Source organism: Crocuta crocuta, unplaced genomic scaffold, assembly GCF_008692635.1.
Source record: "Crocuta crocuta isolate KB4526 unplaced genomic scaffold, BGI_CrCroc_1.0 scaffold3, whole genome shotgun sequence".
In the NCBI taxonomy this organism is placed as follows: Eukaryota; Metazoa; Chordata; class Mammalia; order Carnivora; family Hyaenidae; genus Crocuta; species Crocuta crocuta.
The window spans coordinates 4,885,554-4,909,870 of NW_027529934.1; the positions used below are offsets into that span (position 1 = coordinate 4,885,554).

The 24,317-nt window shown below is 42.2% G+C and overlaps 1 protein-coding gene across 2 annotated transcripts in view; it reads left to right on the top strand.

The window, feature by feature from the left end:
- CENPF (centromere protein F) overlaps positions 1–24,317 on the top strand; it is a 57,575-nt gene that overhangs the window by 26,812 nt on the left and 6,446 nt on the right. For both annotated transcript variants that reach the window (XM_077763211.1, XM_077763212.1), the window contains exons 11-18: positions 2,611–2,746; positions 5,367–8,761; positions 10,542–13,394; positions 14,990–15,142; positions 17,676–17,852; positions 18,199–18,360; positions 20,808–20,970; positions 22,193–22,666. In XM_077763211.1, coding sequence (XP_077619337.1) covers positions 2,611–2,746; positions 5,367–8,761; positions 10,542–13,394; positions 14,990–15,142; positions 17,676–17,852; positions 18,199–18,360; positions 20,808–20,970; positions 22,193–22,666 — 7,513 coding nt within the window. The remainder of the gene's footprint in view (positions 1–2,610; positions 2,747–5,366; positions 8,762–10,541; positions 13,395–14,989; positions 15,143–17,675; positions 17,853–18,198; positions 18,361–20,807; positions 20,971–22,192; positions 22,667–24,317) is intronic.

Here is a 24,317-nt window from a genome sequence, read left to right on the forward strand (position 1 = left end):
GGATCATGAAAATGCCACACAGTAACTGAAATTTGTTTTGTCTGGCCCTAGGAAGCGATGCTTCCCTTGCTGCTCCTAAAATTGAAGTTGATCTGGGTGGAATTGCTTGCTAAGCTCTAATGCTGGCTTGTGGTTATAGGGATTTGTGTTGTGTTTTTCCAGATTCATGCCCAATTTTGCAAACCATTGGAGGACGTAAGAGATGCCTAGGAGAATACGTCCTTGTATGCTGAACTCATTGTTGATAATGAGCTACCCAATCAAGTCTTAAGTGGCCGTGGCCTCACAGAAAACTAATTGCTGATGGATGGCAGCCTACAGAGCCATTTTCAGATGTTCATTTTCCAAATTTGGGCCTTTTGAAATTCTTGGGTTGCTCATAGCCATAGTATTATAAGCCTGCTGGGTCCCAGGATTGGCTGAACATTTTGTTAGAAACAAATATTTACGGAGCTAATGCCAGAAGAGAGAAAGACATGTTAATCTTTCCGTTGAGCTTACTATTCATTTAATGCCGCCAGTCATGGAAAGAGATGGATAGAGACCATCAGACATACAAACATCAGTTGCCCCTTTCCTTCTCTTTTCTCCTTTTTACCTTGCTTTCTTCTACTGGTGATGCCCTCAGCTTTGTACACAGCGTCTTCTCAGCTTTCTTGCCCCACCTCTATTTGCAGATGCCATTCGAATCGATTGATTTTTTTTTTTTTTAGGGTAAGAAAATATTTCATGAGTTGCCTGGTAAAAATGCAAAGTCAACGCAGGTGGCGAAACTAGTTACTCTTTTACATTGAACTTGTTCAGCTAATCTTAGCGTGGATCACGCAGATCTAGCTGCTGTCAAATCTGGGGAAGAAAGGCTAAATAACAATGCTCCATTACCCCTGTTACAGTACTTTAAGGTAGTTTTCCTTTCACATCTGTGATCTCATTTGAGTGGAGACTGTTCTGAGCCCGGAGAGCAAATAAGCGATGATAGTTTCTGTCGTTTAATGATGCTTGTTCACGTCCTCAACATCCGTGCACCTTCGTGGTCACCTTTGACCGAATTTAACACTGACTGGCGCTTGTGTTAGCCTCTCAGCCTTGAGATCAGTCGGAGCCGCCCATCAGCTCTGATTGATCTCTTAATTTGATAGAGCATCGATTTAGCTCGCGGAAGGGAGGCAGGATTGGGACAAGGGAATCAGAGGACCGTAACTACAACAGGCTCTGTCTTGTTCTGAGGATGAAATGAACATATATGCACGAACACAGCAGCCGCCAGCAAGATTTCAAGTCCTCTCCACTAGCCAGATTCTCCCTCTTCTTGAATTTGGCTTTGCTGCATGGGTACCCATCTGCTGGTAGTAACCAGACTGATAATTGAAGGCAACTTTCCAGCACAGCCTTGCCAAGGCCATCTGTTTTCTAACAGTGCTGTAGGGTTTTGGAGGATGGGTCTTAATTGTTTCTTTAAGATTCAAAAATTCCCCGTTCTTCTCTGAGGGGTATTTTTTGAAGTGCAATTTAAAAAAAAAAAAAGGGTAGCCTTATGAAATATTTTTCTCTCTAAGGACGTGAGGCCACTTGGTTCCGTCGGTTTGTAACAATATATGTCGATTTCTCTGTGGTCCAGAGGGTGGCCTATAATATAGGTGGAGTTACTTATCAGCGATACAGTCACTGGCGGTTGAAAAGCATATTGAGGAATATGAACAGAAGATTTATTATATTGGTTGTGCAAATCTTAATGTGGTTGGTAAGCAATTAGCATTTAAATAAATGTTGCTTGGTTTTAAGATTCAAAAATAGGCCTCTCTCCTTAGTCATAGAATGGACATTACATATGAGTCTCTGCTACTGTTTTGTACGGCTCCTTCACCTAATCAGGTACCTAGAGACAAGATCCCCCTATCTAGAATTCATTCTTCCTTCCGTGTACCTGCCCTCTGATTTCCCATAGCACACTCCACCTCTTTGTAGTATTTAGCACATCCTGGTATGAACTAAGTGGTTAGTATCAAATCCTTCCCCCACTGCCGGGGGGAGACCCGCCCTGAGGGCCGAAGACTCTTGTCTTATTTATATTTATGTCTTTGAAAACACCCTTTCCATTATCTTGCACACTGCTGATTTTCTTAATAAACACTTAATACTCATACATAAAGGCATCCTCCTTACAGTGAGCCTTAAGATAGTTTTCCAGTGCAAAGTAAATGATTTGTCATGTGAATCTCTGGGTTCGTTAGCATATCAGATCGTTGCAAAGATGTTTTGGATCATTCAGGTGTGATGGGAACTTGGAGCTTGTGTCTTTGAGGATCTCCTAAGTAGGATTCTCCTTTTGAGGTAACCCTTTAGCAAGCGTGGGGACATCCAGAAAGTTCATAGAGGCCTATTTCTTTGAAGGAAAAAGATTATAATCAGTTTTGGGTTTCGTGGTTTCTTTTGAATTCTGTTCATAAAATCATCTGATTGAAGTAAGAATGTCTAACTTTATTAGGTCCGCAAAGGGAAAGTGCGATTCCTCCCCAGTGAGGTACACAAATGGTCCCATTTGGGACCCATATATGGCAGAAGCCATAGTTTGAGTGGTTTTGATTATAACCAGTTAAATGTGTGCTTTAGGAAGCCAAGAAGGAAAACAGCCTCCATCAGAGTCAGTCTGAGCAAAGGGCCAGAGAAGTCTGCCACCTAGAGGAAGAACTGAGGAAGGCCAAACAGAGTTTGACTCAGAGCCAGAATTTCGCTGAAGAAATGAGGGGTAAGTAAACTTAGCATTTAGAGTTCTTTTTCCTTTAAAAATGTTTATTTATTTATTTTGAGAGAGAGAGAGAGAGAACGAGCACGTGGGTGAGCCAGGGGAGGGGCAGAGAAAGGAGAGAGAGAATCCCAAGCAGGCTCTGCACTGTCAGCATAGAGCTTAACACGGGGCTCGATTTCACAAACGATGAGATCATGACCTGAGCCGAAATCAAGGGCCAGATGCTTAATTGACAGAGCCACCCAGGCGCCCCTGGAGTTCTTTTTCTAAGCTGATGTCCCAGGAGGGAGGAAGGGTAGCTTTAGAAACGTTTTTCAGTTTTCCCGTATATCCTCCCAGAAAGATGTCTGCAGCTGATGTGGAGAAAGTTTTGTCTCTCCTACTTTTTAGTTTCAGAGTGATAGTTGGGCACTTTTTTGTGATTGTTTGGGCAACACATTGAGTCCCAAACTGCCTAGGTTTGCAGTACTTTGAAACCGGAGGGTAAATATTCTCTACACAAAAGTAAATTGTCAGTGCTGTCTCTTACCCTGGAGTGCTATTTTTTGTGCCTCAAGTGTGTTTGTTCGTTTTATTCCGACAGCTCATCTTCTCGCTCGATATCATTTCCCAGATGATGGAAAAAGCCTATATTCAATGCATGTCTTCCCAGCCCTTAATGACCATTGTTTTTTGATGACTTACTTGACTGAGTGATTTTATTTCCTCACTTTCTGCATAGACACAGGATTATGCTGCACACGCCACATGAATCCATTTCACATTTATTTATACATTCCGTATGTCTTTTACTTACATTAATTTTCTCATCCGGGGTATTTGCACCTCTTGGATTTCTTTCAACCTGCCTTGTGAAATATGTGTCGAACTTCTCTGTGACTATTTTCCCATTTATTTATTTGTTTGTTTATTTAAAATATTTAGGGGTGCTTGGGTGGCTCAGTCAGTTGAGCGTCTGACTTCTGCTCAGGTCATGATCTCTCAGTTTGTGAGTTTGATCCCTGTGTCAGGCTCTGTGTTGACAGCTCAGCCTGGAGCCTGCTTTGGATTCTGTGTCTCCTTCTCTGTCTGCCCCTCCCCTGCTTTCTCTCTCTCTCTCAAAAATAAATAAACATTAAAAAAATTAGAAAAAAAATGTTTATTTGTTCTGAGTGAGGGAGGGAGAGAGAGAATCCCAAGCAGGCACTGTACTGTCAGTGCAGAGCCCAACACGGGGCTGCATCTCAGGAACTGTGAGACCATGACCTGAGCTGAAATCAAGAGTTGGACGCCCAACCAACTGATCCACCCAGGCACCTTGACTAATCTCCTTTAAATTCTGATTTCCCTCAAACAGCTTTCACTTCTTCCATAGCAACGGGTAAAAATGTCCATCTTCATGTTTCTTGAAAGAAAACTGTAAGAGAAGGAAAGGTGAGGGCATTTCTTAGTGTTGGTCACCAGTGTCATTGTTTGAGGTCCTCACAAGTGAAGTGGAACGAGAGCCTTGTGGTGCTGTCTTCATGAGCCATCAACCCTCAGTAGGTAGACTGAGATTAAAAGCGTTAAAATTAGGAATTATTTTCCCTTACGTGTAACAACTGAGTTTAATACATGCTAGCTTTCTCATCTACTGTTGAGATTCTTAGTGTTTGTTCTCCCTCAGCGTACTTGAACAGGAAGCCTTCCCATCACTTGGAATGAAGGCTTTGGAATGAGTGCTTTGAATGAAAGCACTGCCATTGTTTCCAACTAGGAGGGGCTTGTGGGTAGACGTGAGTTTCTAGGCAGAAAACAAGGCGGCAGTGGAGTCTGGAAAACCTTCCACGTGACACTTCATGGACACTTACTGTGAGGGGCTGGGATGTAGGTGACACCGTTTCTCAACAGTACTCACACAGAGGCCTTGAGAAGTACTGATAATATAGCACCATGTACTCTTTTGTACTAAGCCTATAAATTTTTGGCTAAAATGGTGGAATAGTTCGCTTTTCTGGAAAATGAGAATTATTCTGTAGTGAAGTAGGCTGTTTCCATTTGAAGCTGCACACAGCTTTCTTTTGATAAGTATTTCAGAAGGGGGAAAATTCACATATACATAAACACATACAAAGAAAAAGAAGTTTTAAGTACTTAAGAAAATAACCCCCTGCTATTGTGTGCAGCAACACTTTACCAAGCTGCTTAGAAAGAAGATGAACAAATGTATTACATCCTCATAAGGACCATTTCCTCACTGTGTTTATGTAATCTCAGATAATTATCAGGTGATCTGCTTTCCGGAAGATACCCAGGCAATAATGCCAATTTTTATAGGGCTTGAGATGCTGTTAGTTTGTATGGATTTGTGTTTTTAAGTTTGTTTATTTATTTATTTTTGAGAGAGAGAATCCCAGTCAGGCTCTGTGCTATTAGCACAGGTTCCGATTCTGATGCAGGGCTCCATCTTGTGAACAGTGTGATGGTGACCTGAGCCAAAATCAAGAGTTCGACATTTAACCAACTGAGCCACCCAGGCGCCCCTTGTTTAGATTTTTTTTTTAATGGTTTGGGATTCTTTTGGAATAAATATTTATTAAAAACATGACAACTTAAGCTTTCTTTTTTTTTAAATTTAATTAATTAATTTATTTTTTTACAGCTAAGAATGCCTCTCAGGAAACCATGTTAAGAGATCTTCAAGAAAAAATCAGTCAGCAAGAGAATTCCTTGACTTTAGAGAAACTGAAGCTTGCCTTGGCCGATCTGGAAAAGCAGCGAGATTGTTCTCAAGACCTTTTGAAGAAAAGGGAGCATCACATTGAACAACTGAACGAGAAGTTAAGCAAAACAGAGAAAGAGTCCGAAGCTTTGCTGACTGCTTTGGAGTTAAAAAAGAAAGAATATGAAGAATTGAAAGAAGAGGAGACCCTGTTTGCTCGTTGGAAGAGTGAAAAGGAACAGCTTCTAAGTCAGCTGGAGTCAGAGAAGGGAAGCTTGCAGAGTAAGCTTCATCACTTGGAAACTTGTCTCAAGACACAACAAATAAAAAGTCACGAATACAACGAGAAAGTAAGAACATTGGAGATGGAAAGCGAAAATCTGAATGTTGAGATCAGAAACCTTCACAATGTGATAGACAGCAAGACAGTGGAGGTGGAGACGCAGAAGCAAGCTTACGTAGAACTGCAGCAGAAAGCCGAGCTCTCAGATCAGAAACATAAGAAGGAAGTAGAAAATATGTGCCTGAAAATGGCTCAACTTACTGGGCAAGTTGAAGATCTAGAACACAAGCTTCAGTTAGTGTCAAGTGAAGTAACAGACAGAGACCAGCGTTACCAAGACTTGCAAGCTGAATATGAGAGCCTTCAGGAACTGCTAAAATCCAGAGATGCTTCTCTGGTGACCAATGAAGCTCATCCCGGGAGTCTTTTGGTCTTTGAACAGCAGTCTGCAATGAATAACTCCTTTGCAAATATACTTGGAGAACAAAGAAACACGCCTTCAGGAAGGAGCAAATGCTGTTTAGAAGCAGATCATAGTCCAAAAAGTTCAGCCATCTTACAAAATCGAGTCATTTCTCTTGAGTTTTCATTAGAGTCTCAAAAGCAGATGAACTCAGACCTGCAAAAGCAGTGTGAAGAGTTGGTGCAAATCAGAGGAGAAATAGAAGACAATCTCATCAAAGCAGAGCAGATGCATCAAAGTTTTGTGGCCGAAACAAGCCAACGCATTAGTAAGTTACAAGAAGACACTTCTGCTCATCAGAACGTCTTTGCTGAAACTTTAGCTGCCCTGGAGAACAAGGAAAGAGAGTTCCAACTTCTGAATGAAAAATTAGAAACAGAGCAAGCAGAGACTCAAGAGTTAAAAAAGAGCAACCATTTACTTCAAGAATCTCTAAAGGAGCTACAACTTTTGTCTGAAAGCCTGAGCTCAGAGAAGAAGGAAATGAGTGCTGCCATTTCTCGAAACAGAAAAGAAATTGAAGAGCTGACCCAAGAGAATGAGACCCTGAAGGAAATGAATGCAACCTTAAGTCAAGAGAAGATTAACTTACTCCAAAAAAGTGAGAGTTTTTCTACCCGTATAGACGAAAGAGACAAAAGCATTTCAGAGTTATCCAGTCAGTACCAGCAAGAAAGACTTATTTTACTACAAAGATGTGAAGAAACAGGACGTGCATTTGAGGATCTTAGTGAAAAATATAAAGCAGCTCAAGAAAAGAACTCTCAATTAGAATGCTTGCTAAGTGAATGCACCAGTGCTTGTGAAAATAGAAAACTTGAACTGGAACACCTAAAGGAGACATTTGCAAGGGAACACCAAGCATTTGTAACAAAATTAGCATTCGCCGAAGAAAGAAACCAGAATCTGATACTAGAGCAGGAGGCAGTGCGGCAAGATCTGAGATCGGAGATTGCGGGTATCCAGAACAATTCCAAGAGCGAGGCGGATGGTTTAAAGCAAGAAATCATGACCTTAAAGGAAGAACAGAGTAAGACGCAAAAGGAACTTAATGCTCTATTACAAGAGAACAAGCACCTGATGACCTTAATGGAGACGAAACAAGAGCATCGGATTCTAGAATCAGAACCAATTATTGACCCTGTGAAGGAAGAGAGTGACATAAATGAATGTCATGTTCAGCTTCCGATGGATCTTGAAGTTGAAGATCCCTCTCTAGACTGTGACAGTGCACAGTTGGTACAATCAGGAGCTAAGATGAGAAAGAGGGAATTGGAACTTGAGGAAAGTGAGGAGAAGGAGTGCCTACAGACAATTAGAATAGAATTAGACATGGGAAATGTGCGACAAGACACTCAGTCACAAGGACTTAGTGGCCCCGAAGACTGTGCTGTAGACACAGGAGGAGAGCATGAGCATGTTTCTGTGCTTCACGAGTTGTCAACAAGTCAGAATGACAATGCGCATCTGCAGTGCTCTCTACAAACAGCAATGAGCAAGCTGAATGAGCTGGAGAAAATGTGCGAAACGCTGCAGGTCGAAAAGCTTGAGCTAATATCTGAGCTGAACGACTCAAGATCAGAATGTATCACAGCAACTAGTAAAATGGCAGAAGAGGTGGGGAAACTAGTAAATGAAGTTAAAATCCTAAATGATGAACATGGACTTCTCCAAGGCGAGTTAGTGAAAGAAATGGCAGAAGGTGAATTTGGTGAACAACAAAATGAGCAGAAATGTGTGTCCTTAAGTCCTTTGAATGACAGTAATTGCTATGAGCACTTGACACTGTCAAACAAGGAAGTTCAAATGCACTTCGCTGAATTACAAGAGAAACTCTCATCTTTACAAAGCGAACACAAAACTTTACATGATCAGCACTGTCAAATGAGCTCTAAGATGTCAGAGCTACAGTCTTATGTGGACACATTAAAGGCTGAAAATTCAGTCTTGTCAACAAGTCTGAAAAACTTCCAAGGTGACTTGGTAAAGGAGGGGATGCCAGGACCCCAGGAAGGGCATTTTCTTTCGTTGTCATTCTCTCGTATTACTGACAGCCCTGGTCTTACAAGTTTGGGAGAATTCTCTTTTTGCAAAGAGCTTTTAGACCAGACCGGGGAAACATCTCTTTTAGATAATTTAGTTGGGAATATTTCGGCAAACCAGTCGAATGTAGAAGAAGGATCTTGCTGCAGTCTGGAGGAGGAAAATCTGACCAAGAAAGAGATTCTGTCTACCCCAGTGAAGAGCGTTGAAGAACTTGAGATCCTCTGTCAGATGTACCTGCAATCCCTCAAAAAGCTAGAGGACAAAATTGAAAGTCAGGAGATTATGAAAAATAAGGAAATTGAAGAGCTCGAGCAGTTATTAAGCTCTGAAAGGAAAGAGCTCGACTGTCTGAGGAAGCAGTATTTGTCAGAAAATGAACAGTGGCAACAGAAGCTGACAAGTGTGACCATGGAGATGGAGTCCAAATTGGCAGCAGAAAAGAAACAGACCGAACACCTGTCACTTGAGCTCGAAGTCGCCCGACTTCAGCTCCAAGGTCTGGACTTAAGTTCTCGGTCCTTGCTCGGCACCGACATAGAAGATGTAAGTACATGGTTTTACATGCCCCTTCTTTAGTTACGTGCCCAGTAGGCACTCAGTAAATGTTTGTGGAATTGAAATCAACAGTGAATCAAATTTAAAATATTTTTTAGAGCTCAAGGGTATAAAAACAAAATATACTAGAGTGTTTTGTTTTTGTTTTAATTTTCTTTAATGTTTATTAATTTTTGAGAGACAGAGTGTGAGAGGGGGAGGGGCGGAGACAGAGGGAGACATAGAATCTGAAGCAGGCTCCAGGCCCTGAGCTGGCAGCCCAGAGCTCAACGCAGGGCTCGAACTCACAAACCGCTACATCACGACCTGAGCTGAAGTCAGATGCTCAACTGACTGAGCCACCCAGGCGCCCCTTGGTTTTTTTCTTTAAACAAAGCACAATGTTAGGAAAACAAGTAAACCTGATTGTGGGGCAATGACGGTAGTGGGGGGAAGATGTCAATTTCTGTAGTGATTCCACTTAAACAAATATATGGGAAAACATATATGGAACATCTTAGTAAAGATGTTCTTAAAAGTCTCCTGGAGAAAATTAATATTATGGAGTCAGAAAGCCCCCTTCAGGACTTATATGTGTTTTCACTCTTTGTGAGTTAATAAACCACACTTAAGTTTTATTTATTTATTTTTTTTTAATTTTTTTTTAATGTTTTATTTATTTCTAAGAGTGAGAGAGAGAGAGACAGCGTGAGCAGGGGAGGGTCAGAGAGAGAGGGAGTCACAGACTGAAACAGGCTCCAGGCTCTGAGCTGGCAGTCAGCACAGAGCCCGACGCGGGGCTCGAAGCCACAAACCGCGAGATCATGACCTGAGCGAAAGTCAGACGCTTAACTGACTAAGCCACCCGGGCGCCCCTAAACCACACTTAAGTTTTAAATTAGAGCTAATGGATGACAATGTGGTAGGAGTTTTATATTTTCTCATCCTTTTCAAACTATTTTAATGATACAGAGTTAAAGCCATAAAACTCAATGCAGGAGTTTATGACATATTACTGAATAATTTTCTTAACAATTTAATGCAAATCTATAATTTGTTTTCAGTCTTTTAAAGAGCCATCTCTTTCTTAACGGAATATGAAATTGTTTAGTCATATCTTCGTCCTTTCTAGTCTACCAGCTAGCCTAGTAATGGCCTACAGTTGACGAGTCTCACCTGAGTCCCTCAGTAAGGTGGGGAGGCCAGGTGGTGTGGTAGCAATCATAGTGGTCACAGCAGCAGATCCCCATTTTACAGATGAGAAGAAGGTGAAGTCCAGACATGGGATTCATCCAAGAATATAGATAGTAAGTGCTGGCTCTGTGATTAAGTCCTTGGGCTGGGGAGCTGGTCATGAAACCTCTCAGTGAAGAATATCATACATCGTAAATACTGAAGATGGAAGCTGAACATTTTCTGAGGGATTTGTTAGCCTGTTGATAATCACAAAACTAAATTTTATATTTAGGCTACCAAGAATATTTCTAGCAAGAAACAAATTATGAAATTTAAATGTGTGGCAATTTAGATCAAATAACTGATCCAAAGGGCTTATCTTTATGCTAAATACCTTACCCAGTGCCTTGCCTGGGGAGAACACCCACTGAATGTTTGTTAAATTGCATTGGCTATTTGGATGGAGAGAGGAGAATGGGATGGGAAATAATGCCATTTGAAGAGCTGTGTGTTGCAGAGGCCAGAGGCCAGTTTCTTTAAGTAATAATGAAGCTTACTTATTCTATTTTTATTCCTTCTGAAAGATAAAATGAATTCTCTCTGTATATTACAGCTACAGGCTCTCCGGGGTGGAAACAGTAGCTGTGACATAAAAGAGTCAGAAGAATATACTTTGGAAACTAAAGAGAGCACACCGAAGCATGACATTCATCAGATTTGTGAGAAGGGTGTTCGGCAGGACCTCAATCTAGAGATGGAGAAAATAGCTGAGGCAGGTGCAGCCGGATTCACAGAATGGTCTAGAGAACAGTCTCCAGAAACCAATTACAAGACCCCAGTAGAAGACAAAACCCCAGGCTGTTCAGAACACATTTCTCAATTGTCACTTTCTGACCCTAATGCTCTAGTACCTATCGATTTTCTGGAGAATCAGGTCACCATTCAGAATCTCCAGCTGCAGGTTAAAGAGACATCAGATGAGAATTTGAGGTTACTTCATGTCATAGAGGAACGTGACAAAAAAGTCGAAAGTTTGCTAAATGAAATAAAAGAGTTAGACTCAAAACTCGATTTACAAGAAGCACAGCTAACCACCAAGATGGAAGCATGTGCAGAATTAGAAAAAATAGTTGAGGAACTTAAGAAAGAGAAATCAAATTTCAGTGCCAGACTGGAATCCTTTCCTTGTGACAACCAGGAGTTACACCAGAGAACAGAGAGTTTGGAAGGCCTCAGTTCTAATTTAGAAGTAGGCGCAGATAAATTGTCACATGAAGTTATTGAAGATCATGTAGCTAAGGTGAACAACAGCTGGAGAGAGCGATTTCTTGATGTGGAAAATGAGCTAAAGAGGATCAAATCTGAGAAAGGTAGCATCGAGCAACATGCCCTCTCTGTGGAAGCTGCCTTAGAGACAGTTCAGACAGAGAAGCTATATTTAGAACAAGATAATGAAAATAAGCTGAAAGTGATAGCCCGTCTTGAAGAAGAAATTTCTGTGGTCACCAGTGAGAGAAACCAGCTTCATGGAGAATTAGATACTTTGTCAAAAGAAAATAAAGAACTGGATCTATTGTCTGAAAGGATGAAGCAGAAAATACAAGCACTCGAGACTCATCCAGATGAATGTCTACAGCCTATTGACGAGACTGGAGTTGAGGTAAAGGACCAAACACAAGTCCTTCAGACATTGCCTTCCAATGTTAGTGAGCTGTTGGAAGAGAACGCTTGTCTCCAGGAGCAGCTGCAGAGTTTGGAAAAGGACTCACAGGCCCTGTCTTTGGCAAAAAGTGAGTTGGAAATCAAAATCGAACAACTGAATAAAGAGAAAGAATCACTTGCAAGGGCATCTGAAAGCCTGCAGACCAGACTGAATGAATCGGAACATGAAAAGCTGACCGTCGCCAAGTCCTTGGAAAATGCACTGATGGAGAAAGGTGAGGTTGCGGTGAGGCTGAGCTCAACGCAGGAGGAAGTGCACCAGCTTAGAAAAGGCATCGAGAAGCTGAGGGTCCGCATCGAAGCTGATGAAAAGAAGCAACTTCACGTCTTGGAGAAACTGAGAGAGAGCGAACGTAAGACTGATTCACTTCAGGATAAAGTCGAAAACCTTGAGAGAGAACTGCAGATGTCTGAGGAAAACCAAGAGCTGGTGATTCTTGATGCCGAGAATTCCAAAATGGAGGTGGAGACCCTAAGGACACAAATGGAATTGATGACCAAAAGCCTGAAAGATTTGGAAGTAGACCTTGCCACAGTGAGGTTCGAAAAAGAAAATCTGATGAAACAACTACAAGAAAAAGAGGGTCAAGTATCTGAATTAGACACGTTACTCTCTTCATGCAAAAGTCTATTAGAAGAAAAGGAGAAAGAAAAAATAGAGTTGAAAGAAGAATCCAAAGCTGCACTGGAGATGCTCCAGACACAACTGAAAGAGCTAAACGAGGAAGTTGCAGTCTTGTGTGATGACCGAGAAATCCAGAAGGTCAAAGAACAGAATCTGGACTCCTCGGTGCCGGAAATACATCAGCTGAGAAACAGTGTTGCAAAGCTGAAAGTCCGCCTCGAAGCCAATGAAAAGGAGCAGCTCCAGGTCTTAGGGAAACTGAAGGAAAGTGCGCATCACACCGACTTGCTTAAGAGTAGAGTGGAGAGCCTGGAAAGAGAGCTAGAGCTATCAGGGAAAGACCAGGAGCGTGTGGTTCTGGAAGCTGAGAATTCCAAAGCAGAGGTAGGGACCCTAAAAGCCAAAATAGAGGAGATGGCCCAAAATCTGGGAGATTTGGAATCAGATCTGGTCCATCTGAGGTCAGAAAAAGAAAACGTGACCAAAGAGTTACAGAAAGAGCAAGGACGGGTATCTGAATTAGAAACACTCAATTCTTCATTTGAAAATCTACTGCAAGAAAAAGAGCAAGAAAAAGTACAGATGAGAGAAGACTCTAAGATGGCGGTGGAAATGCTTCAAACACAATTAAAGGAGCTAACTGAGAAAGTGGCAGCCTTGTGTCATGACCAAGACACCTGGAAGGCCCAAGAACAGAATCTGAGCCGTCAGGTAGATGCTCTTGAACATGAGAAGGCTCAGTTGCTACAAGGCCTTGATGAGGTCAAGAGCAATTACATTAATTTGCAGTCTTCTGCCAACAGCCTCATTCAACAGGTAGAAGATGGCCAGCGGAAGCTGGAGAAGAAGGATGAAGAAATCAGCATCCTGAAAGATCAGATCGGGGACCGAGAACAGCTCCTCTCTAAACTGTCCCAGGCGGAAGGAGAACAGCAACTTTGGAAGAAGCAAAAAGGGGACCTGGAAAATGTGATGGTGGACTTGGAGCAGAGGGTCCAGGTGCTGCGATCCAAAAATGACACTTTGCAGGACACCCTAGAAACACTGCAGAATTCTTACAGGGATCTGGAGAAAGAGCTCGAGCTGACAAAAATGGAAAACGTGTCCTTTGTTGAAAAAGTAAGTGGCTTAATCTGTCTACATATGAATATATACCCATGAGGGAGGGAGACTGCTGTGTAGACAGTCTGTCCTCCTGGACAGTGTTTATAGTATTGGATCTGACTCTGTAAGAGTTTTTATGTTTGTAGGGCCTTGAACTCTGGGGACACTGAATTGGCTCCAGCAGTAGTGACTCTTGGCTTTCGCACAGTTACATGGGACACGTCTGGGGATTAGCCCAGCTTTTCTGTGTGGCACCTGGACTTGGGAGAAGCTTGGGGTTAGGCATAGTTCTGCTTCTGATTATAGTTCTCTTTCTTAGGGTACATCAGAGGACTAGCTTCCCAGTACCCGGCTGGGAGGTAGTGCCAAGGAGACTATAACTAATACTAGTTAGGCCCCTGCCCTGCCTTTTTGCCTTTACGAGAAAGTATTATTAAGGGTCCTGATAGGGGCTCCTGGGTGGCTCAGTCGATTAAGCATCTGACTTTGGCTCAGGTCATGATCTCATGGTTCGAGGGTTCGAGCCAACGTCAGGCTCTGTNAAAATAATAATAAAGGTCCTGATAGAGGGGCGCCTGGGTGGCTCAGTCGTTAAGCATCATTATCTCGCAGCTCCTGAGCTTGAGCCCCGCATCGGGCTCTGCGCTGACAGCTCAGAGCCTGGAGCCTGCTTCAGATTCTGTGTCCCTCTCTCGCACTGCCCCTCCCCCACTCATGCTCTGTCTCTCTCTCAAGAATAAACAAACATTAAAAACAAGTTTAAAAAAAAAGAAAGGTACTGATATAATTGTAATGAACAGAACCCACATGCCTCCCAGGGTATGTCTGGGGGATTTATGCTTTCAGCCTCTCTTATATCTTATCTTTGTGCAATCTGCTGTTTTGTTAGCTGATGGCTAAAGGGGAAATCTGCTACCAGGGGGCTCAATTATTAATGAAAAATTAAGGTTTTGCCCTCTAGGCTCACTTACTGATCTAGGAAAGTGGTTGCTTCAAATTCAGTTTTTATTGGACAAATATTAAAGGTAAAAAGGAGTGTCCAAAAAATGGAATCAATCGTGACTCTGTAAGATTCTTCTGAAATTTCAAGTTTTGATACAGCTTTCAAGAGATAGCAGTTATGATAGAGATAATTTGGCAAATTCTGCCAGGCTGTTTCAACACTGAGGGGCAAGTGCAAACGACAGGGATTTAACTCATTTTAGCTAATCATAGGCATGTTTCTTGAAGATTAGTGTGGCATCGGAGGATTAGTGCAGATCCCAGGACTGATAAAAATATAAGACACTACCTCATACAATGGTCCCTAATGTTGACGTTTAATACAAATTAATACCCTCATGAAGGATTGTGAAACTTAGTAATATTATCTTTCCTTGTCATTGCTCTCCTTATTGCTGTCTTTTTATTAAATCTTGGCTGAGAAGAAAAGGTAAGCTTGCCAGTGGGTTTTAAGGAAGGTAGTTGAGTGGATTAGTAGAGAGAGGATTAGCCAGGTTCCATTTTGTTATTGAAGGTAAAAGGGAATGTTATGATGTGCTGTATCAGAGTGATTAATTTGAGCCAAACCAACAACCCAAAGCAGATCCTAATGAAAGATGAAATTTCAGGTAAACACAATGACTGTGAAGGAAACTGAGCTGCAGAGGGAAATGAACGAGATGGCCCAGAAAACAGCAGAGTTGAAAGAAGAATTTATCGCGGAGAAAAATAGGCTGACTCAAGAATTAACTATAATGTCGGAAGAAATAAAGAGCAGCCAGGTAAGTTTCTCTGTGACACGCTCACAATGCTCTGATCATTCATTGTGCATACTCTTCCTCATTTGTTTTCCTAAGACCTGCAACATACTAAGCTCTTTTAGGTTTTGGAAAAAAGTAAGCCGGCATTCATGTCCTGATCAGTCTCACAGTCCGTCATCTTCACCCTCCAGCCCTTGGCGGGGCCCAGAAGGAGCCCTGAGAGGCCCCGGAACACATGAAATTCCCGTCACAGAGCCCAAATATTTTCTTATAAAAGGCGACCCTTGTAACTACGTTAATTCACATCAGAAATAGATTTCATGCAGCTTTCAGCAGGTTTATCTGCTTTTCCAGCCTGCCTCGGATTAGGAGCCAGAATGTTGCTAGAGACAGATGCACCAATCTTGCTGAGAACTAAAAAGTAACAGAAAGTCAAAGTGAAATGTAAAGCTGGAGCAGTCTTGGGATGTTATTTTAGGGGAGGGTTAATGTGGCAGATTTATAGCATCTGGGTCGCCATTCCCCATGGCTGTTTCCATGGCAGACATTGCTGATTCAGTGCCCTCCGTTTCTCCTGAATCTCAACACTGAGCCCCAGGTCGCAGCCTCCGTGCACGCAGAGCTGGCAGATGCCGTGACACCTGTCTGCCAAACCTAGTTAAACGGTGAACACTCGTATATTTCATCCCCAGGTAGTACTTAGAAAAGGGGAACAGAACAATGTTATGATTATGACCCTGAACAATCAGAAGGGGTTGAAAGGATGTTTTTAACAGCCCGTGTGAGGAGTTGGGGAAATTTGTACTTAAAATACGGTATTTAATCTAAAGTACAGTTGTTAATCTAAACCTTTTCTAAATTGAAAAAGTTTGGCATTTAATCTCAGTCGTTGACTCATGGAACTTTCTGGCAATGCTGCGTGGAAGGAGTCTGTACGAATGCTATTTGAGTGCTGCACCTGCTGGAATTTCCTTTGGTACTGAAGCAGCTTGGGAGGATCCCCACTATATTGTTATTTGAACCTAGTTTATAGGCTCTACTAAAAGGAAAAGCTAGGTGTGTGGCCTCAAGTCCATACCTATGAATGTGTCCATTTGTAGTGACTTTCTGCCTTCTGTAATTAATAAGTGCTCCTAAAGTCAGGGGGTTGAATGTTGAACCATAATGGCTGTGGTTCCTGTACTCACAGAGCTTACAGTCCAGATACACAATAAATCGTTAGATAGGGGATATGTAAGGCAATGGTAATCTGTCAAGTGCTATAAAGGAATCACACAAGACTCTTTCCTGCAGAACAGTTGAGAAGTGGGAGGTGTAGAGATCAACCTAATTTAGGTAGGGAGGTCAGAGAACGTTACCTGCACAACGAGGAGTCAGCCGTGAGAGGAACCGCACAGAGGAAGGAAACGTCTAAGGTCTAGTGAGCGGTGTAGCCACACTCTGAGGTTAGAAAAAGCTTTGTATTTTTTAGAAATTGAAAGGAGGCCATTGTGAAATAGAAAATGCTATGAAAAAAGACTAGAGAGGAAGGAAGGTAAGTGTCAACAATTTTAATAAAATCCAAATACATAAGGCTGGAGTTTGAAGGGAAGGTTTAGGGTGGATACAGTAATTTGACCAGTTCAGAATATAGGTAGTGCTGACAAATTATGGGAATTGTAGAAAATAAAGTTGGAGAAGAGAAGACAGTTTGGGGCTGAGCCCAGAGACCTGGGCTCACGAGGTGAGAGGAGGAGGAGCCCGCAGAGAAAAGGAGGACTTGTTGAGGCCAGGGGCGTGTCTGTCCTGCCAGCGAGGAGTGGAGGCTGTCTCAGAGCATCACGTGGGGTGGAGCGTGCTCCTTGGATTTGCAACATGGAGGTTGACAAGGCCATGAAGAGCGATTTGAGGAAGAGGTGGGACGAGCCCAGGCTGGAGGGATTGAGGCGTAAATGGAGATGAAGTGGATGCAGCATATGTAGAATCACGTGTGCACACAGTCGTTTGGGATCAGGGACGGAGAACCCAGGTGCCGCCAGTGCTGGAGTTTTGCGTGTGTCACACAGTGAAGGGACAGAGGGGCAAAAGAGGGGAGGGCACCTGGAAGGAAATTCTCACCGTGAGAGAACATGGAATTGAAGCAGGTCAAGGAGGAGCACATAAGTCTGGGGGTGAGGTAGCTCGTGTGTCAAGGTGGGAATGGCAGGGTTCTGGTCACAAGGTCAACGGCTTACTGCAGCGGAAGCACTTAAGAAAGTGATCTTGGAAGCCTGGGAGGGTACCGTCCAGGGTGGTTGAGCTAAAGTTGGGTTCTCAGGGATTCTGTGCTCCCTGTGGATGTGACCCTGTGGGTGGTCGGGCTGGAGCAGAAGAAATTGCCGTTGCAGGTAAATTCACAGTTTAAAGTGAGTGTGTCACTTTAAATAGGGTTGTACTGCTATTCTATAAAGATTTTGTCTGATCTGTAAATTCTTTTTTCTTTTTTCTCTTTTTCATTTTAGTACTCAATATTTCCTAAAGCTCTATCTCCAGGTTCCTAATTATTTTCGCATGATTTTATTACTTTTCTCATTAGGGTCAATTGACAGAGCTCATGCTAGAAAATAGTGAATTGAAGAAGAATTTGGATTGCGCACATAAGGACCAGATGGAAAAAGAAGAGAAAACGAGAGAAGAAATAGCTGAGTATCAGCTCCGGCTTCAGGAAGCTGAAAAGAAACACCAGGCTTTGCTTCTGGATACAAACAGACAGGTAAAAACATGGCTTTTGGTTCCTGGAGGTGCTGGGGGTGGTGCGTTGACCGTTGACCATAGTCATGAGGCATGTTTTGCAAGAAGGTCCGTGATGCGCTTATTACACAGTACAGTTTTATGAAGGGTCCCCATCATATTACCTCCACTGTCTTCTCCAGATACTATCTGGGTCTTATTTTACAACCTGAGTTTTTAAAATCTGTTTCTATCTTGGAATAGAACAATAGGAGAATCCCGAGGACTATTTGAAACGGCCCTGGGGACAGCAATTTTCTTTTTTGTTTGTTTTCCTTATAATTTTTTTAAGCTGAGCCTCCTGGCTAAGGTGACGTTTTCTGCCCTAGTACGAAATGGAAATCCAGACCTACCAAGAGAAGCTGACTTCTAACGAAGAAAGTCTATGCTCGCAGAAGGCAGAGATGGAACTCTTGAAGTCCAGTAAAGAAGAACTCAATAATTCTTTGAAAGCTACAACTCAGCTGTTAGAAGAATTGAAGAAAACCAAGGTATGTTCATTTTTCATTACCTTCATGAGGATAATGGTTGTTTTCATCGCATGGAACTAATGCTTTCCTCTTAATTGTTACGAGCATTTTTTTTGTAGTCAAAAATAAAAGCATCATTTTTCTACTGAGTTATTTTTATTTTTTTTCTAAACTTTACTTACTTTGAGAGAGAGAAAGTGCAAGTGGGGGAGAGACAGAGAAAGAGGAAGAGAGAGAATCCCAAGTAGGCTGCATGCTGTCAGCGCAGAGCCTGATGCAGGGCCTGAACCCACANCCTTACTTTGAGAGAGAGAAAGTGCAAGTGGGGGAGAGACAGAAAGAGGAAGAGAGAGAATCCCAAGTAGGCTGCATGCTGTCAGCGCAGAGCCTGATGCAGGGCCTGAACCCACGAACTGTGAAAACCTAAGCTAAACTCAAGAGTTGGATGCTTAATCGACTGAGCAAACCAGTCTCCCTGCTGAGTTATTTTTAAAACTCAGTGGCTGGTCTGCGGTCTCACAGCTCAGATACACTTTATGCATCGCTCAGTGAATCATCTCAAACTAGAGTATGGTAAGGACTTTCCCGAGATAGATATGAAGTTTGAGGTGATAGCAGATCTGGGCAGGCCTCTCCAGCTGTAGATAGTATTCTGGTGGGTAATTCCAAAGTCTTGCTTGACTGGTCTCCAAGTTCACTGCCGTCACCAAACCACTTTTCTTGTGGCTCGTGGGGAGATCAAGGTGTGCCCCAGCACTTGGTCACACACACGTGTGAGTCCTTTCTCCTCTTACTCTCCAGGCAAGGTTCCTTTAGAAAAAAACCAAGGCAACCCAGTAGTACCAGGTTGTTCAATTATAGGTGGTGCTACAGTAATCCTACTTGGAAAGTGCGGCTGTTTGATTCCTATAGATATTGTTCATAAGATGAATACAATTCAGGATGTGTAATAATGAACGTGGAAGATAAATATCTGCAAAGGTCTTTACTCAAAAGTGGTTTCAATTGTAAAAATTGTGACATCGTATATTGAATACAGTCGAACAGAAAAGTAGGTGTAAAGTTAAGCTTGGCCCTCTTAATTCTCAAGGTGAAGGAAATACTGATAAAATACAACCTAATAAAAGTCACAATAATATTAACGGTCAAAAACACTCTGCTACTACAAAATGAGACATATTTAATAATAGAAGAGCTTCAGGTTTACTTTTTATTTACTCACTTTCTTCCTTTTAAAAAAATGGAGGTAAAATTGGTATATGGTGAGGTATTAGTTTCAGGTGTGCTTTCTAAAGCCTGTCTAATCTTTGACAGTTCTACTGTGGAGAATGTCTGTATATACACACCATGTACAAAATGGCTCCTTGTTGAGCCTATTCAGATGCATTTAATTTTAATGAGGTGCCAGTTAATGAGCACTACTGAAATGGAATTAAATGGGTGTGTAATCCAGTGATAGTTGGAATCAGAAATAGAAAATTCTGGAAGTGAAGATTTACTGCAACACCGCTAATACATTATTTTGAGATGAAATAATATACCAAGAATAAAATCTACATGCAACATGAAATGGATGCTCAAGTTCTTTTTTTTTTTTTTTTTTAATAATTTGGTCTGCCTTTGTATGTTCATGATCTCTTATTGGAAACTCTTAAAGCTAGCTTGTTGTAAAAGTCTTGCATTTTTTAGGTATTACATAATACAGTGCATGTTACGGACTATCCAAGCAGGGTCTGGGATAATACTTCATAATCAGATTCATATTTCTGCAACAAAATGTATGACTATTCTCACAAGGTGGGATAAAGAAAGACTATATATAAGTACCTTCGTATCTGTTCAGGTCAAATTTTTCCTCTGAATCATTGTCAGAGCTTGTTTTTTTGGAATTTGCAGATGTGGTGAGGGAACCGTGAACTATATGCTTGTGAGAAGGGTGTCATGTCATCATTCTCCTACCATTCACTTTCTGTTCAAGCACGTGTAGAATTTAAATTTGTATTGTGAGCCGTAATATTCTTCGGCTTTCACTTGGTGTCACCAAAACAAATGCACCTTGGGGTATTAAAATTGTCCACAGCACAGACTACAGGTGGAAACACAATTCTATCCTTGAGAATTTTTGACCCACCAAGAGTATGTCCATGTATCTCCCACCCTAAACCCCCGGGTGTGATTCTCTGGGATTGGACAAACCCAGTCGTGGGCTCCTTCATTGAGCAACATCTTAGGAACCAAAATTTCTGCTTGCTGATACTCAGAAAGTGACAAAACCACAGTGTCTACTGGGAATACCTAGGAAACCGAGTAGGGAAGATGAATTCTTTTATGCATCTTCAGATGTTTTATTTTGAACATCATAATTCTTAAATTTATAATATAGGATTCTTAATTATATCTCATGATTATTTTCCCATAAGCTCATAAGAAGAAATGCAAAGTTTTAAATTCAAGGTTTTGTTCTATAGGAGGAGAGTGTAAAATATGCAAATCAGTTGAAGAAGGAAAACGAACGTGCTCAGGGGAAAATAAAATTGTTGATCAAATCCTGTAAACAGCTGGAAGAGGAAAAGGAGATGTTGCAGAAAGAGCTGTGTCACCTTGAAGGCACACAAGAGAAACAGAAAACAGGTAGGCGTTAACTGAGCACGTCCATGAGCCCAGACTCTTCCACTCGTGAAGTCCTACACATGTGTGGTGTCGGCAGACACGTGTTTTCAGTGCTCCGTCCTGTACCGTGTGCTTGTTTTCAGCGGTTCCCATTTTCCAGTTTTTGAATTTTGTGCTCAGCTTGGGGTCACAGGGTTAATAGGATTCAGAACAAAGTCTGCATATTGAAATAGAATTACTGCATTTTCTGTTCTATAAAACACAAAAGACTGGCAGCACTTTTTGCTAATGAGCTGTTGCAAGAAGAGTTTTTTCATGTGCATGTCCTTTTATGTAGTTACTACGTCATAGGCAGCTTGGCCTTCTGAGCTGGCATTGGTGATTCATCAACAGCTGGTTCTGGTTGACCTTGGCCCATCCTTGTGGGTCACTGAGTGGAAGGCTTAAGGGGCTTTATGTTTGGGTGTGGAGGTAAAATAAAAAAAATGGCGACTGTACTTAGCACTTTTCTCCACTCATGGCTTCAGAGCAGAATACTCTGACGGTGCAGAAAGATGATGGCGAGCATAGTATGAGGCGAGGGGCCCTTTTGGACCATAGCTTCACAGGGAGGGTCAGTGTCCTTCGCTGCTGAGAAGAGTACTTGGAGTATATTGTGGATCCAGAGAGTTTTTCCAATAGGTTCAATGCTAACCGTGGCAGCTACAAGTTAACCAAGATTCCCACCTTTGAAGCACCTGCCAAGCACTTGTCCATCAGAGCCTCCATTGCTTTTTTTTAAAAAAAAAAAAAAAGGCTGTTTTGAACGTGCCTTGTTACTGATCCGCCTCTGGTTCCCAAAGCCAGTACAACAGACTTCATATTCTTTACCAATTTTTATTGTTCATTCTCTTATGATGGAAAGAACAGGCGGGTGAATATTAGGGATGCTCTGGATTGACTCCTCTTATCTCGTACAAACTACAAGGAAGTTTGATGGGTTGGCTGGAATACAAGTTTGAGGTTTTGATGGGTTTTATTTAAGCTAGCCTAATGAATGTCCTATAATCTACTAGATGATGTACATTGATAGGATCCCTCCCAACAAGCGTTGTTTGAACTGTGAGAACATCTATAGATACGCTTCCCTCACCTTCTCTAAAAGAAAATCAAAGGACAAGTCTAAGGTCATCTGCTTTATGATGCCCAGTGTTAATGAGAGAAGCATCACGTGACGTGCAGTGTGTCACTTTATTTTTGACAGGTGCTGCTGTGGATTCTAATGTCAAGGAATTAATGGCTGAGATAAAAGAATTGAAAGAAACTCTTGAGGAGAAAAACAAGGAAGCCGATGAATACTTGGACAAGTATTGTTCCCTGCTCATCAGCCACGAGAAGTTGGAGAAAGCCAAAGAGATGTTGGAGACACAAGTTGCTCGTCTGAGTTCACGGTCTAAACTTAACCTCCAGGGTTCTCCTTTGCTAAATGCAGCTGTTCCAGAATCCTCTCCAGCCCCTTCTGCTACCGAAAAGAAGTTATCATCCAGCCAAAACAAAGCTTCAGGCAAAAGGCAAAGGTCCACTGGGATTCAGGAAGATGGTGGGGGCACAGCACCTTCTACCCCCGAGACGTTTTCTAAAAAGAGCAGAAAAGCAGGCAAAAGTTCTCTTCACCCCTCAGAAGATGCCAGAGATGCTGAGTTTGAGCCAGAGGGACTTCCAGAAGTTGTAAAGAAAGGTATGCATCATTTAAAAGCAACATTATTTGTGTTCTTTTGAAATTCCAAATAAAAACCCACATACGAAAAGACAGAGGCATTTATGTCTTAGCTCATTGCATGACAGTACCGATTGGCCTTCAGAAGCAACAGTCCACCTGTAAATTGCTAAGGTATGTTTTGTTTTGTTTACTCCTGCAGCACACAATGTGCTAATAGATGTGAGGAATGACTATTCAAAACCTGTTCGCAATTTAATATTTCTGGGCTGAAAATTCCCCAGATCAAGGGCACTCTTCAGGCTTTTTTTTTTTTTCCTCTGTGAGTCCACGTCTCATCCAAGTTGGAGGTGAGCTGGGGGATATGCCCCTTGACCAGAGCTACTTAGCACTTGGGTCTTTTTATTTAAACCCGGTGATCCTCGAAGGGTGGGCCAGGGACTGGGGCCAGCCAGGAACCAAGTGTTAATGGTCCATGATACACAGACACACAAAAAGTAGTGTTCAGAAATCAGTAGTAGGAGGTTAGAAATTTTCAGAGCAATTGGACATTGTTGCCGCATGCAGGCACATCATGAGTTCTCTGTTGGCTCATCCTTACTTGGTTATATAAAGGTATCATTCCGCAGTACGTTGGAAATTACTCCCCACCCCTTTCCCTCAAAAAATATCAACAATAATTCTTTGCCCTAGATGATTTGAGGAACCCCGTTCTGAGTAACTCTGGCTGTCAGGAAATCTGACCCCCAAATAGTTCTATCTTTCTCATTGCTGCTTTTTATTTGTAGTGAAAGGGTTAAAAATAAAAACAAATGTTGCTTTAGTTAGCCATTAACGCAGGGAGTGTGCCAAGCCCATTGGGACTGAGTTCCTCCAGTCACGTCCATTCCCACTATGGGGAATACCCCCCATCTGTGAGCAGACGGTGAAATCACTCCTCTACCTGGTCGACTGTCTCCTCCCACCCGGTCCCTGCGTGACAGTGGGCACTGGTGCACCGGTGGCTCTTACCATTTTACCTTCTCTTGTTTTAAGCAAGAGCTGGCCTTTTTCTTTTTTCCCTTCCTTCCTTTCCATTTTACCCCCCTTTTTGTCTCCAGTCCAAATGTTACGGGAAGGCTTGCTGGTGTGTCTCTCAGATCTTATGGGGCGCTTGGGTGGCTCAGTTGGTTAAGCGTCCAACTTTGGCTCAGGTCATGATCTCACAGTTGGTGGGTTCAAGCCCCGCATCGGGCTCTGTGCTGACAGCTCAGAGCCTAAGGCCTGTTTCAGATTCTGTGTCTCCTTCTCTCTCTGCCCCTCCGCCACTCACGCACTGCCTCTGTCTCAAAAATAAGTAAACATTTAAAAAAAAAAAAGAAAAAGAAAGATCTTAGAGGAATGTGAGCTAAGACTCCACGTTAGAAGCAGAACAGGAAGCAGGAAATAAATTTTTAATGTTATTTTCCCTTCTTTTTCCATTGTGTTTTCCTGTGTCTGGGAAGAGAACCCCTGCCTGTTACTTAATTGATTTGAGGGCGCCCAGGGCAGCCGCGAAGTTAATCCAGTGGTCACTGTGGCCAGCAGAATGTGTTTTTGGAGTTACTCTTACATTTGTTAAAACTTCACCTGGTGCATGTCGTTCCCCTTATAGACAGAATTGGACCTAGCAATGTTGACAGTCCCCATTTTT